This window comes from Canis lupus, chromosome 2, assembly GCF_003254725.2.
Source record: "Canis lupus dingo isolate Sandy chromosome 2, ASM325472v2, whole genome shotgun sequence".
Taxonomy (NCBI): domain Eukaryota; kingdom Metazoa; phylum Chordata; class Mammalia; order Carnivora; family Canidae; genus Canis; species Canis lupus.
The window spans coordinates 20,307,299-20,321,248 of NC_064244.1; the positions used below are offsets into that span (position 1 = coordinate 20,307,299).

Genomic DNA, 13,950 nt, shown 5'->3' on the forward strand with positions numbered 1-13,950 from the left:
TTGGCTTGTAAATGTCCAGAGCCTTGGTCCCCATCCTGAGGTCTCATCGTTGTTGTGGCTCTATTTCATCCAGTTATGGCTCTAAGTGGCACACAGGCACTGATGAATGTGATGAATGTAGATCTCCAGCTCAAAACTCTCCTAAAACCCAGACTCACATGTCTAACCACACTGTACTCCTGTTCCTACAGCTAGAGACATCCATGCTGTTCTGATCTGGTCCTTAGCTCCCTTACTACCATCTCTCCCTGGTCCACTCAGCTACACCTACTACCCTCACTGCTCCTCTTTAAACACAGCAAGCTCCTCTCACGTCACTGTTCCCAAGGCCTAGGAACTGGCAGATACGCACATAGCTAGTTCCTCCACTTCATTCAGGTCTCTGATCAAAAGCCACTCCTTATATGGAACTCTTAAATGAAAAATCACCCTTTGTCACTAGCTATGCCCTTATCTTGCTTTATTTTTCTTCCTAACAGTTATCATAACTGGGCATTATTTTCCTTATATGTTTTATACATTACCTGAATATTCCTACTAGAAGTTCTATGAAGGCAAAGACTTCATTACACTTAGTGCTATATCCAAAGTGCCTAGAACCTGCTTGCACAGAATAGGTGTGCTCAATAATTAGTTGTGGATTAATCAGTAAATTAATTTAAATGCATGCCTAGGAATTTCTAGAAAACTTAATACCAAGGGTTCATGAATTGGCAAAATATAGGGGTGCCTGAGTGGTTCAGACAGTTAAGTGTCTGCCTTTGGCTCAGGTCATGATCCCAGAGTCCTGGGATGGAGCCCCACATTGGGAGTCTGGTTTTCCTTCTCTCTCTGCCCCTCACCCTGCTCTGGCTTGTTCTCTCTCATATAAATAAAATCTTTAAAAAAAAGAATGGCAAAATGTAAGATACAAATAAGCAAAATCCAGTAAATATTCCACTTATCAGTGAAAACAAATTAGAAAACAAAAGTATAAATGACAACTCATTCACAATAACCAGAAATCTGACAGCACATATAGCAATAATTTAATGCAAATGCTAAGAAAACACAAAACTTAAAGTATTAAAGATCTAAACAGAGACATATCAACTTCATAGTTAGGAAAACGAAATACTGTAAAGTTACTACACCATCCCAAATTTTTCATTTTTTTAAAGATTTAATTAATTAATTCATTGGAGAGAGACATACACAAAGCAAACGGGAGAGAGAGCACAAGTGACTCTCACAGTCTTAATGAAACTAACAAAATTACAATGGGATTTTATGTAGGAAGTTGAAAAAATAATTCTAATGTCCTCTAGAAAAAGAAGTATGAATAAAGAGAATTTTAAAAAATTGCTATGTTAATAATGAAGGTTTACAACTGCTTGGAAAGTAAATTGCTTTCAGGTGAGCAATTTGGTGGTAAATACTAAAAGCTTTAAAATTTGGGATTTACTCCTAGATTTTATCCTAAGGAAATTAAGGATGTTCACAAAGCCACAAGACTGCTGTTTATAAAACCAAAATCACCTATCCAACCAAAACAAAGAATTGGTTTTATAAATTGTGGTATGTCAATACCATAATACCAATCAAATACCATGCAGCTAAAGTTGCAGCTGTAGAGTATGGGAGCTAGATTAAAATGGAGGGATTAAAATCACATCAATTTATTTATGTGTTCTTCCAAAAAGCCCATTAAACTGACAGTAAATAAATTTAAGATATAAGTGCACAATGCTAAAACAAATGGGAATAAGATCTTGAGTTTGAAATTTCAACAAATTCTGGAAGCTGGAAAACAGAGGGATTTGTCTTAAAGTAGATTAAGTTTAAGGGGACCAAGGAGACGACAAGGTGGTTTCACGTGCACAGAATCCCAGTGTGGCTTAGGTCTTGGAAGCACCAAGCACCACAGGAAGGGAGGGTGAAGCACAGATGTGAAAGCAGGATGACTGGCAGAGAGGATACACACAGAGTGACTGGACTCTCCAAAGCCCTCCCCTAATTCAGACAGGGGGCCGAGAGCACCTTCTCCCACATGCAGGGATGGAGGTTTGGACAAGGTATGGGATGTGGGTACAAGCATACAGCATGGGGCAGGAGTGGGCATGGTGCTGAAAACAGGCAGAACATGCGAAGTGTGCAGATTAAGGAACAGGAACCCTGAGGCTCCTGTTTTGAGCAGGCCAGAAACCAGACATGTCCTTCTCAAGCAAGAGATCAGAGGATTTCTTCTGAAAAAAAACAAAAAAACAAAAAAAAAAAAACAAATCCTGCTAAGATGAGACTTTCTGACCCTAAGATGAGAAAGGCAATGGGCATAGCCATGAGTGAAGAAAGATCTTCGATTATGGAGGCAGACTGCCTGGGCTCCAGTCCCACCTCCACCACTTATGTGCTTCACCTGTTTGGAAACCTCTTGGTTTTCTCACCTGAAAATGGAGATCACGGTGCCTACCTCATGTTGCTGTTCTGTGGATTAAATGTTTTAGGGCAAGTAGAAGTCCAATTATTCCCTCCTCCTTCCCACTAAGAGGATTACACATCCCCACCCATTACCACTGCCCCAACTCTGCCTCTCTGCAGGCGGAGCAGATTCCCCTGCCCCATTGTCAGGCCCAGCCCTGTGTCTAGTTTTGGCCGACCGCAGGTGAAGCATACTGTATCTAAGTAGAAGTTTTTTTAAAGCCATGCATCTTTTTGCAAACTCTATCCTTCCTTCCCTTGTGCCATGAAAAATGTATGTCCCAGAGAGCTAGCTGCCCCCTTTAGCCCGGGTCACAGAATGGGAAGCACACAGAAGAGAGCCATAGCAACAGACCTATAGCCACCTTCAGCAGCTCACATGAGAAGTGAGAAAAAATTGTTTACTGTAGAAAACCACTGAGATTTGGGGCTTGTTACTGTAAGAAGGTCAACAAACTAAAAAGAAAACTCTGTTTTTAAGTTCTTAAAAGTCTTTATTTTAGAAATATCTGGGAGTGATCTTTAACAACACTCTTAATCCTAAGAATATATTCGACCTGAATTCCAGCAATTGAGAACTATACCATTTGTGATATTTAAATGTCAGAGCTGTATGAATGAATGAAGAGAACTTACATTAATTGCTTACTTACAATATATTACACATGATATTTTTCTTAACTCTCTTGTAACAACCCTGTAGAATAAGTTATAATACTAATCACTTGTAAGTATTATCACCCCCTCATAAGAAGAGAGAAAGCTCAGGAAATTAAGTGATTTGGAAATTAAGCCCACTCCGGAACTATTAGAACCATGAAACTTCCAGGTCAGGCGGGTCTGTCTCCAAACCTACTCATTTCCGTTGCTGCCTTGCTATCAATATACCATGTCTTATTCTCCATGATCCAGCCCAAGGCCCCAAGCACTAGCACAATGTCTGGCATATTATAAGTGTTCAAAACAAAACAAAACAAAACAAAACCTTCTTGAACTAAATTGCAAAGAAAACCACCCAAAGAACAACAACAAAAAAAATCCAATCTGCACTATACAATGTATACCACAATAGTTACAATATAAAAACTTTCAAACTATAGACAAATTAAAGGAAAACAATATTAAATGTTTGTCATACATCTGAACAGAGATGGAATTTATAAACCTGGAAGCACCTGAAAAAACGAGACCAACAGATTTAAATAAATAAATGAGGGTGCCTGGATGGTTCAATGGTTAAGTGTCTGGCTCAGGCCATGATCCCGGGGTCCTGGGATCGAGTTCCACAGGGGGCCCACTTCTCCCCCTGCCTATGTCTCTGCCTCTCTCTCTCTCTCATGAATAAATATGTAAAGTATTTGACAAAATAAAAATAAAATAAATGAAACTTTTATATGTCAAATATCCACTTTCCTTCAGTTGGCCAAAATTAAGCAGTAAAGTACATGGTTCAAAAGAAGACTGCAGTAAATTAGTTAATATTTTGATATGTAAAGCATTTGTGCAAATACATTTTTTAAAACCCTAAGATTTAAATCATTAAGTAGGTAAAAAATATGAAGTACACAGAAGGAAATATAAAATTAAACATTTAAGAGTCCTCTAAATGTCAATAAAATAAGAAGACCTATCTTTTTTCAACAATTCAATGGAAAATTTATCTTTAAATAATAAGACTCAGGGACACCTGGGTGGCTCAGCAGTTGAGCATCTGCTTTTGGCTCAGGGCGTGATCCTGGAGTCCTGGGATCAAGTCCCACATTGGGCTCCCTGCATGAAGCCTGCTTCTCCCTCTGCCTGTGTCTGTCTCTCTCTCTTTGGTCTCTCATGAATAAATAAATAAAATCTTAAAAAAAAAAAAAAAGACTCAGAGTTGGCAAGGTAAAATGCACATCTTTAGGTATTGCTGACATGAGTATTAATTAGTGCAACTCTTAGAAATTAATTGAAGGTAAAAATAGTCTTATGCTATTTATGCTCAACTCAGTAATTTTACAATGGGAATCCACCCCAATTATGGTAAAAGCTGATGTTCAAAGATGGGCATCACTGCTTAGAAGACAGGGAGACCCAACCTAGTGTCCACAATAGAACACAATAGAATGGAATAATCTATTATATCTTTCCTTTCCTAGAATGGTACGAATCTATTTAAAATTGTGTTTATGCATGAGAGACTCTTAACTATAGGAAATGAACTGAGGGTTGCTGGAAGGGAGGTGGGTGATGGGGTAACTGGGTGATGGGCATTAAGGAGCATGTGATGTGATGAGCACTGAGTGTTATACGCAACTAATGAATTACTGAACTCTACATCCGAAACTAATGATGTACACTATGTGTTGGCTAATTGAATTTAAATTAAAAATGTGTTTATGAACTTATACAGTAATATGGGGAAAGGAACTGGTCATAATATATTAAAAAAATAAAATCCAAATTGTACATAAAGATTGGATTAGTTAGAAATGTTCCAAAATACAACAGTGGTAGTTGCCTTTTGGTACTTCTAGAATTTTTTTTATGAATACTTACTATTTTAATACTGAAAATGAAAAAAAAACTTATATACACTTTAAAGGAGCAGAAATAATCTTGGGGTGAAAAAAGAAAACACTAACAATTTGAATATCTTTGAAAGTACCAAAATATTTTCAAGCAAGCAGAGAGAAGCGGTACAGTTGTACTGGTTAAGAACAGACACAGGGGATGCCTGGGTGGCCCAGTGGTGGAGCATCTGCCTTTGGCTCAGGCCATGATCCTGGAGTCCCGGGATCGAGTTCCGCATCAGGCTTCCTGCATGGAACCCGCTTCTCCCTCTGCCTATGTCTCTGCCGCTCTCTGTGTGTATCTCATGAATAAATAAATAAAATCTTTTAAAAAACTAAAAAACCAAAAAATACAGACTCAGGAACTACAGGGAGTTAAATCCTGGCTCTACCGCTAACCACAGGATTGCCAGGAAATTATTCATTTGTCTGTACCTTGGGGTGTTCACTCATACAATGGGGATAAATAAAAGCACCTGCCTTGTAAAGCTGGTAAGTATTCAAGGAGTTAATCCATGTAAAATACTTAGAGCGTTTTGCACATAGTAAACATGCAAATATCCATCAGCTTTTGCTTACATATTAAAAGATATACTGGAAAGGAATTATTCTTTTTTTGCTAGGAAATTCATAAATACATATCATTGGAGCCAGTAATAAAAAATTCAATTTTCCTTATTCATTAACACAAGCTCAGAAAATATTTAAATTAATAAAAAATATTATTTCAGTACCAAGGGGCTATTCCCTAAATTTTAAGTCTGATACTACTCCAAAAATAAATAAGAAAAATATAAAAGTATTACCTTATTGATATCATCGGCTATAAATCCACTTTGTTCTAAGAGTCCTCTGATTGCTTCTATACATTTATTAAAAAGTGGAGAACAGAGAAGTTCAAATCTTGCTCTGCACACACACACACACCACACACATAGGAAAAGACACAGAGAAAAGGCTTAATACAATTAAACATGACAATTTTTCTTATGATGAGTAAAGCCAAAACCAAATGTGATGATTTTCTTAAAAATAGGTTTATGAGGAGATCCTTGGGTGGCTCAGCACTGTAGTGCCTGCCTTCAGCCCAGGGACTGATCCTGGAGTCCCGGGATCGAGGCCTGCATCGGGCTCTCTGCGTGGAGCCTGGTTCTCCTTCTGCCTGTGTCTCTGCCTCTCTCTCTCATGAATAACTAAATAAAACCTTAAAAAAAAAAAAAAGGTTTATGACCAGAACAAGATATTTAACATCCAACAGTGTAATACCATGGTGTGTGTGTTGGGGGGGAGACATCGAAATTATTCACCTACAAATGTATGAAGACATTCAATGTCAAATTGACAAGATTCTTACCTATGGCTGCTTTAAAAAAACCTACAAGTAAATGTTCAGTGTATGGCATTCCTAAGAAAGCCACAGATGCAAACCAAATCATCATTTGGAAGCTTTTGCTATTTTTATGTTAAAAGTTTAAAAAACTGTTTCTCATTATTTTTTCTTTGTAACCTGAGACTATGCTTATGCTGTACATAAGTTGAAATTTTTGTGATAAAGGCAAAATTTCCTTGATGAAAAATTACAAATTCTATTTCATTGCTAGTAACTAAGCCATAATTAGCAAGCATATACTGAGTACTTGGACAAAGTCAGCACTAAGTTAGGAATCCTAGAAATAGAAAAAATATACAACACTTTGCCTACAAAGAGATTTCAGTTTAATTTAACACCTTTCAATCTTCTGGGTTGTAGTTTGAAATCTCTCTTAAAAGAATTAGTGCAGGGCAGCCCCAGTGGCACAGCAGTTTGGTGCCGTCTGCAGCCCGAGTTGTGATCCTGGAGATCCAGGATCGAGTCCCATGTTGAGTTCCCTGTGTGGAGCCTGCTTCTCCCTCTGCCTGTGTCTCTGCCTCTCTCTCTCTCTCTGTCTCCATAAATAAATACAATCTTTAAAAAAGAAAAAAAAAGAACTAGTGCAGTGCTAATAGAATTTTCTGTGAGCCATTAGCCACATGAAATATTGAGTGCTTGAATTAAATTTTTTATGTTACTTATTTCTAATTAATTATAATTTAAATAGCCACAGGTTGCTAGTGTCTATTGTATTGGGCACACAGATCTAGATTTGCAGGAAAGCCTAGGGAAGTGAGGAAGCTAAAGTACAAGGGCCAGATGAAGAGTGAATTTAACTAAATACATTCAGGAGAATCCTAAAAATAATACTGTAATTCTGGAAATTTTTACTGCTTCCAAGTCACCTGTTAGGTTGCTGAGAGGTTTAAACAGTGAACCACTAGTGGCTATTATTACTGTCAATAATAAGCAAAGGAAAATGGGAGGGCAATGTCCTCCCTTTGGATTCTCTGGGTAAAGGTGCCAATTACTCGTAACCAATGTTTTGGATTATGTAAAAGATAGGTAATTTTAAACAATTTTATGCACATTAAACTTGTGTTTACTAAATAAACCATATCAAAATTTAAAATGTTGACAATGGATGACAACCAACAAAACCAAGACAGGTATGAATCTTTGGTAAGATGTGATAGAAAGTATGAACTCTGGAGTGAAACTTGCTGGGTCTGAACCCCTGGTCCACTGCTAATTTACAACATTTATTGTCTAACCTTGGGCAAGAATGAAACTTCTCTATTTCAGCTTCCTCATGTATAAAATAAGGAAAATACTACTACTCTCCTTACTAGGTTGTTATGGGGATTTGATGAATTAATGTAATGACTACTTAGATTACAGCCTGCCACACAATGTTAACTAGTTAGTTTGGATAAGTATAACTGAAACATGCCCCACATCAAACTTAATCAACAGCAAGCCTCTCTCTCCAAGATCTAGGATGCATTTTTTCACACATTGCTCTTTGGAGCTGTTAGTAACAGGGCAGGCAATCACAACTGAGGTCAGTACTCTGGAAGCTGTTCCATAGTCTGACAAGAATAGGACCTCAGAGGTAAAGACAGTGATTGAGCAGTTCCGTTAATAATTCTGTTGGAGATCTTTTCACCCCCATATGCCAGTGTGCAGTTAGGCCGATGTACACTTGGTTGTGCTGGGAGAAGCTGTGGATAAATGATGAACACTTGCATGGAGGGGAGGGTGGAAGGAAGGTAATGTTGGCCTCTCCCTCTTGATTATCCTCTCCAGCCTCCCCTGCTGCGCTGCCACCTGACTTATGGGAACAAACTAACTCTGTAAAAGAGAGTTTCATGGGGAATTTTCATTCCAAGGAAGGAGTTTTTATGTGTTGCAGTTCAGCTGTCCCCTCCCACTTTGTTGTAAACATAGCAAAAACAAAGGTCTTAGAGGTTTAGAAGTGAACTGTTTTTGTGAAGTTTTTCTTTTTGTGTGATTCTCTTACTTTACTATGCCAGTTTTTATGTTTTATTAACATGTCACAAACATCTCTGATGATTTAGTGCTGCAATTTAGTGCAAGCTCTCCTTTTATTGACGGCTAATAAGTCTCAAAAGAACAAACAAAAAGCCCTAAGTGAGAAAATTACACCTAAAAATATAAATGTATTTGGAATTTTTCAAAGTTTTTTGAACTTCAGTTTTACCTGGACACATTGCAGTCAAAATCTTGACCTTCATATAATGAATCAAGGAAACAATTGGCACTTCCCAAGGTTGACAAAGAATGCTTTGCAATGTCAGCACTGTTCATCAACTTCATCATGGCTCGGGCGTTCCCTCTCACGTCATGTTTGAAGGCTCTAAATCAAAAATATCTTTGGAGTTTAAAAATTACTAGGCCATGTAGAATTTATAAAACTCAAATCTGGATAATGCCTATTAGAATAATAACAAGCTCATAAATTCATATTAATATTAGATTTCAGTAACTGGCTTCAAACCCTCCAAAAAAATTTTTTTTTTAAAGATTTTATTTATTTATTCATGAGAGAGAGAGAGAGAGAGAAGCAGAGACACAGGCAGAGGGAGATGCAGGCTCCACGCCTGGAGCCTGACGTGGGACTCGATCCGGGGTCTCCAGGATCAGGCCCTGGGCTAAAGGTGGCACTAAACCGCTGAGCCACCAGGACTGCCCTCCCTCCCAAATTTCTGAAGAAATTCTTTGCAATTAAAAGAAGGGTCTCCTGGGGCGCCTGGTGGCTCAGTACATTAAGCATTGGACTCCTGATTTTAGCTCAGGTCATGATCTCAGGGCGATGGGATTGAGCTCTGTCAGGCCCTTGGCTCAGTGGGGAGTCTGCTGGAGACTGCCCTTCCTCTTCCTCTGCCCCTCCCTCCCGCTCATGTGTGCGAGCTCTCTCTCAAATAAATAAATAAATCTTTAAAAAAGGAAAGGAAAGGTCTCCTCAAGAAAAGTGAATAACAAGTATTCTTGATACTTAGAATTGCTAAATTCTGTGTGACCATAATAACAGACTGTCCTTTGAAGAAAGCAAAGGACATCTTTGACACCTTTTTTGCAGATGTGACAAAAAGAGGGTGAAGGAGATCTGTTTAACCAAGTCAAGTCTCCTATCTCCCCCTTACAACTACAGCACAATCACTGTTTAATAGTAAAAAATCATTGTCCAGCACTAAAAAAAAAATAAAAAAGAGTTCTTCCAAGAAATTTGACATGTATCAAATATATAAAATTCTCATTCTTCTATCTCCAAGACAAGTTAATTGTTAAAATTGCTTGGCTCTGTTTCTAAACATGTCTAATAACTGGAACTGGGAGTCAAATTAACAATGCCCTACCTTGAGCTGGAGCACCTGCATAACAAAAAGCAGCACAGGTCTTCGAAACAAGTGAGAACTTACCTCTTTTTCAAGACTTTTTTACCCAGTCGGTTTAGTCAAGCTGATGAAAATACTGTTTGAGCTCCAATTTTTTTTTTTTTTAAGAGTGGCAATGTCCAAAACATAACTTTTATCTATTTGACTTGTGATTTTGAATGGAATAATTGCACCTAGTAACAAAACCGAAATACTCCTTGTGACAGCAGATTAGTAATTAAACATGCCAAAGGCACTAATTCACTAGTATGTGACTATAATATAATGTAATTTTCATCACATCTAAACTTTCAAAAGCCATTTAGAAGGTAGAAAGCCCTCAGAGCCTGTACCTTCCTTTATCTAGACATAACAGCTGCAGCACCTGAGGAATTACGAATTTGAACTTGAGACTCAAGTTCATGCAGTTCAACATCTGGTGGGCCCTCACAGTATGTGAAAAATCTGAGCACACTGCACTGTGCAACCAAATCTCTGCTTCCCTGAAAGTGCCTAGAAAGGACATTATAACTCCAGACATGAAAACATCCAGGGCACTGGAACTAAAAACAAAAACACACATCCTCCTTTGAAGCAGGGCAATTTAAAATAAGAAAAACAAACAAACAAATCCAAAACTCTGAAAAGAAACTTAAAGTATATCATCAAAATACTCACCTCTGAAACTCTGAAGCTAGATACTGTGCTAAGGTTTCTGTGAAATGTGTACCTCCGATGTTATCATCAGTGTTTGTTGAAAGAACACGGTATATTCCACTGTTCACTTCCATGACACTGACAGATAAGGATGTTCCTCCAAGTTTAAATACCAAAATATTGCTTAAAATAAAGATAACATGAACAAGTTAAGAGAGAACCACAATATTTTAAAAGTAGGTTGGACATTAGAAATAACTTACTTAAACCCCTAATCACAATAAGGAAACTGAGAATCTGACACAAGTCAAATTAACTGTCCATGGTCATCACCTAGTGCTGAATAAGCCTAGAACCACACCTTCTGATTCAAAGTCAAAATTTGTTTTTACTTAGATGTACCAGTAAAACTGGATTCTTCTGAGTAATGGAATTCAAAACACAAACTTTTCTAATTCTAGTATAATTGACATATAGTGCAAGACACTAACCTTTCCAAGTAGAGATTTGTGATTATAGTGAATTGTAAGAAAATTAAGTATAGAAATTCTTTGTGCTAATATTATCCAAGTAACCACTACAATAACATGTTCTATAAAAATCAAACATATGCAAAACTAGAAGCTAATTTCTGATATTCTACATTTATCTAGTTTACCTAAAACTGATTTCCTACTGATTCATACATATTAGTTTCTTTGTGAAATATGAATGAAGTGAAACAATTAGGGAAAATTAACATATCTGAATTAATCTTCCTAAAGGTACCTGTGTCAGCTCTTGTAAGACAGATTTTCACAACTAAATTAGGAGTAGGTCTTACTATTTCACTATGAAAAGACATCTTAAATACTATGTTGCATTTTCCCATCTCCTGCCAAGAGAAAAATGTATATACAAGTACTCACTATTTCTAAACATGTTTAATAACTGAAATCGGTAGAATTAACAGTGCCCTAGCTTGAGCTAGAATCTGGCTGGGCTTGTAAATTTCAAATCTTCCTTCAATGAAGAAATATAACATAAGTAATAAGAGAAGAGCAGGAAAGCTGAATGTTCCCTCTTGTTATGTCCTTTTTCTGCTCTCCTAGGACATTTTTCTCACCTATCTGAAGAACTCCAGGTGAGAGTTTCAGCTTTTCATTCATAAAGGCTTTATATAACAATTCATATTGATATAAGTGCTGTAATCTAAAATGTTTTCTGCACTGAAAAACTTAAAGCTGCAAATATGGTTTTTACCTTTTTCCAGTGGGGTAGTCTTGTCCAATTCCATAAGCCAGAAGAGCTGCAGATGGTTCGTGGATTAACCGCAAAACATTAAACCCAGCAGCTCTGGCTGCTTCCCTGTGGACGATTTGCTTTCAATGAATTTAATATCACAACTGCTCAAGTATTTTCTTGACAAAGAAAATAATGTGTGCATATACTGAGTACAGAAAAGGAAAGCTCGCAAGACTGCCTGTGTTTATAAACTTTAGAAAGAGATTAAAACAAATTTACAATACGTTTTGGAACTTTCCAGTTTCTATAACTTAGGGTCAGAGTTCTTAGCATCCTACAAGTGAATAAGCAATTATCTGTCCCAGAAGCAACTCGGATGCTTGCTAAATAAAGTCCCATATGAAACTCTATCCTTAAGGCAAAAATATGCATGCTTGCCACTTACATTTGCATAATGACACATAAAAACTAAACCCAATTTTTGGCTTAGATGTGAAGATCTAAGGTGAAAAAGTCATTGCAAATATTTTCTAAATTGTATTATTTTTATATAATTCCTACATAAACCTTGATTGCATGGAACGAAGGTAAAGCAATTTATAAACATCAACCTAACTTGGTATTAAAAACATTTCCTGGGCAGCCCGGGTGGCTCAGCGGTTTAGCGCCGCCTTCAGCCAGGGGCCTGATCCTGAAAACCCGGGATCGAGTCCCATGTTGGAGCCTCTGTGTCTCTCATGAATAAATAAATAAAAATCTTTAAAAAAATAATAAAAACATTTCCTTTTTTAAAAAAAAGATTTTATTTATTTATTCATGAGAGAGAGAGAGAGAGGCAGAGACATAGGCAGAGAGAGAAGCAGGCTCCATGCAGGGAACCCAACGTGGGACTCGATCCTAGGTCTTCAGGATCAGGCCCTGGGCTGAAAGCAGCACTAAACCTCTGAGCCACCCAGGGATCCCCCAACATTTCCAATCAAAATAGCTAACAATCACATCTAATTGTATGTTCTCTTGGTACTTCATAAAAGACAGGAAATATTAATGATCATTACTATACTTTTTATCATACTAATTACATATATAAATACATACATCTGTTTACAAATACAATTTTAAGGCCCAAGGTATTTTCAAATACAATTTTACCTTTTACTACATTGTAATATTATGAAAGCTATATTTCCTTTAAGCAAATAAGATAAACTTACCCAAGAGCATTTTTTTGCTTTTCTCCAAAATCAAATGGAACAGTAATAACTACATCGTTTGCATCTGAGCCCAATACAGAATGTGCTGTTTCTGTATATGAAAAAACATACAAATAAATTCCAATGACAAAAAAAGTCATGATACTTTGCAGCTTTTTTTTATTTTTTAAGTGGCTTATTAATTTGTGCCAATGATCTTCTCATTGTAAAGACTTTCCAATTCACCTGATTCCCCACCCACCCCACTCATTTGCTTCTCTGGATCTCTTAAAATGTGCAGAACTTTTCGTGGTTTTGGGTTTGTGGTCATGGGAACCAGGTACTTTCCAAAAAGCCTGGTTCTTAGGCTTCAGAAATTTCAACCACCTCCCAAATTAGACTGGTTCTATTAAGAATGAGCTTCTAAAGCGTCAGTGTGAAGACAAGCGGCATGTTAGTTCAACATATTAAAAGGCTGCCCACAAATTCCTAACACAATTCCAGAACTGAAGTGAGCCTGATAAATAATCTACTCCAGAATTTCCCAAGTTGCTCCACAGCATACCACTCAGCTTGGTGCCTTCATAGGAAGTGGTAATAAGCCAGACTGACTTAAACTGCCTAAGTAAGTGTTCAAAGAGCACTTCACCAAGCTTATTCAGCCACTTCAGCTTAAGAAGGTGTGAAAATGCTAACCTGGCCCAACCCATTAACGTTACTTCTAAGGAAACCAAAGTCAGGGAAGGTAGTCAATTAACCAAGGTCACAGGGCCAGGTAGTGGCACAGTCAGGTCTAGCATTAGGTCACCTGCATCTGCTCAATCACCCCACTTCTCTCCACATCAAGAAACACCCCTAACTTTTTCTTAAGGTCAACTTTTAAAAGATCTCTTTGGCTCAATACCTTTCATCTTACTAAAGATCAGTCTGGCAACATCTTCTGGATTAACAAACTTTGTTTCTTCACCAGTATCTACTTCGTATCTTAACTTTCCATTTTTTTCAATGACCTATAAAGGAAATTGCGTGTTAAATAAGGAATAATTTTAATAAAAACACAAAGTTTCAAAATAATATAATAAGTTATAACCTTGGTAATTACTTTGTGTAAAAGAATAATAGAA

At 37.3% G+C, this 13,950-nt stretch overlaps 1 protein-coding gene across 1 annotated transcript in view; it reads right to left on the reverse strand.

Annotated features, from left to right (window-relative positions):
* HSPA14 (heat shock protein family A (Hsp70) member 14) overlaps positions 1 to 13,950 on the reverse strand; it is a 38,872-nt gene that overhangs the window by 14,995 nt on the left and 9,927 nt on the right. The window contains exons 5-10 of the mRNA XM_025445190.3: positions 13,731 to 13,836; positions 12,848 to 12,938; positions 11,655 to 11,759; positions 10,434 to 10,595; positions 8,582 to 8,737; positions 5,813 to 5,915 (exon numbers count right to left, since the gene is read on the reverse strand). Of these exons, the coding sequence (XP_025300975.1) occupies positions 5,813 to 5,915; positions 8,582 to 8,737; positions 10,434 to 10,595; positions 11,655 to 11,759; positions 12,848 to 12,938; positions 13,731 to 13,836 (723 nt within the window). The remainder of the gene's footprint in view (positions 1 to 5,812; positions 5,916 to 8,581; positions 8,738 to 10,433; positions 10,596 to 11,654; positions 11,760 to 12,847; positions 12,939 to 13,730; positions 13,837 to 13,950) is intronic.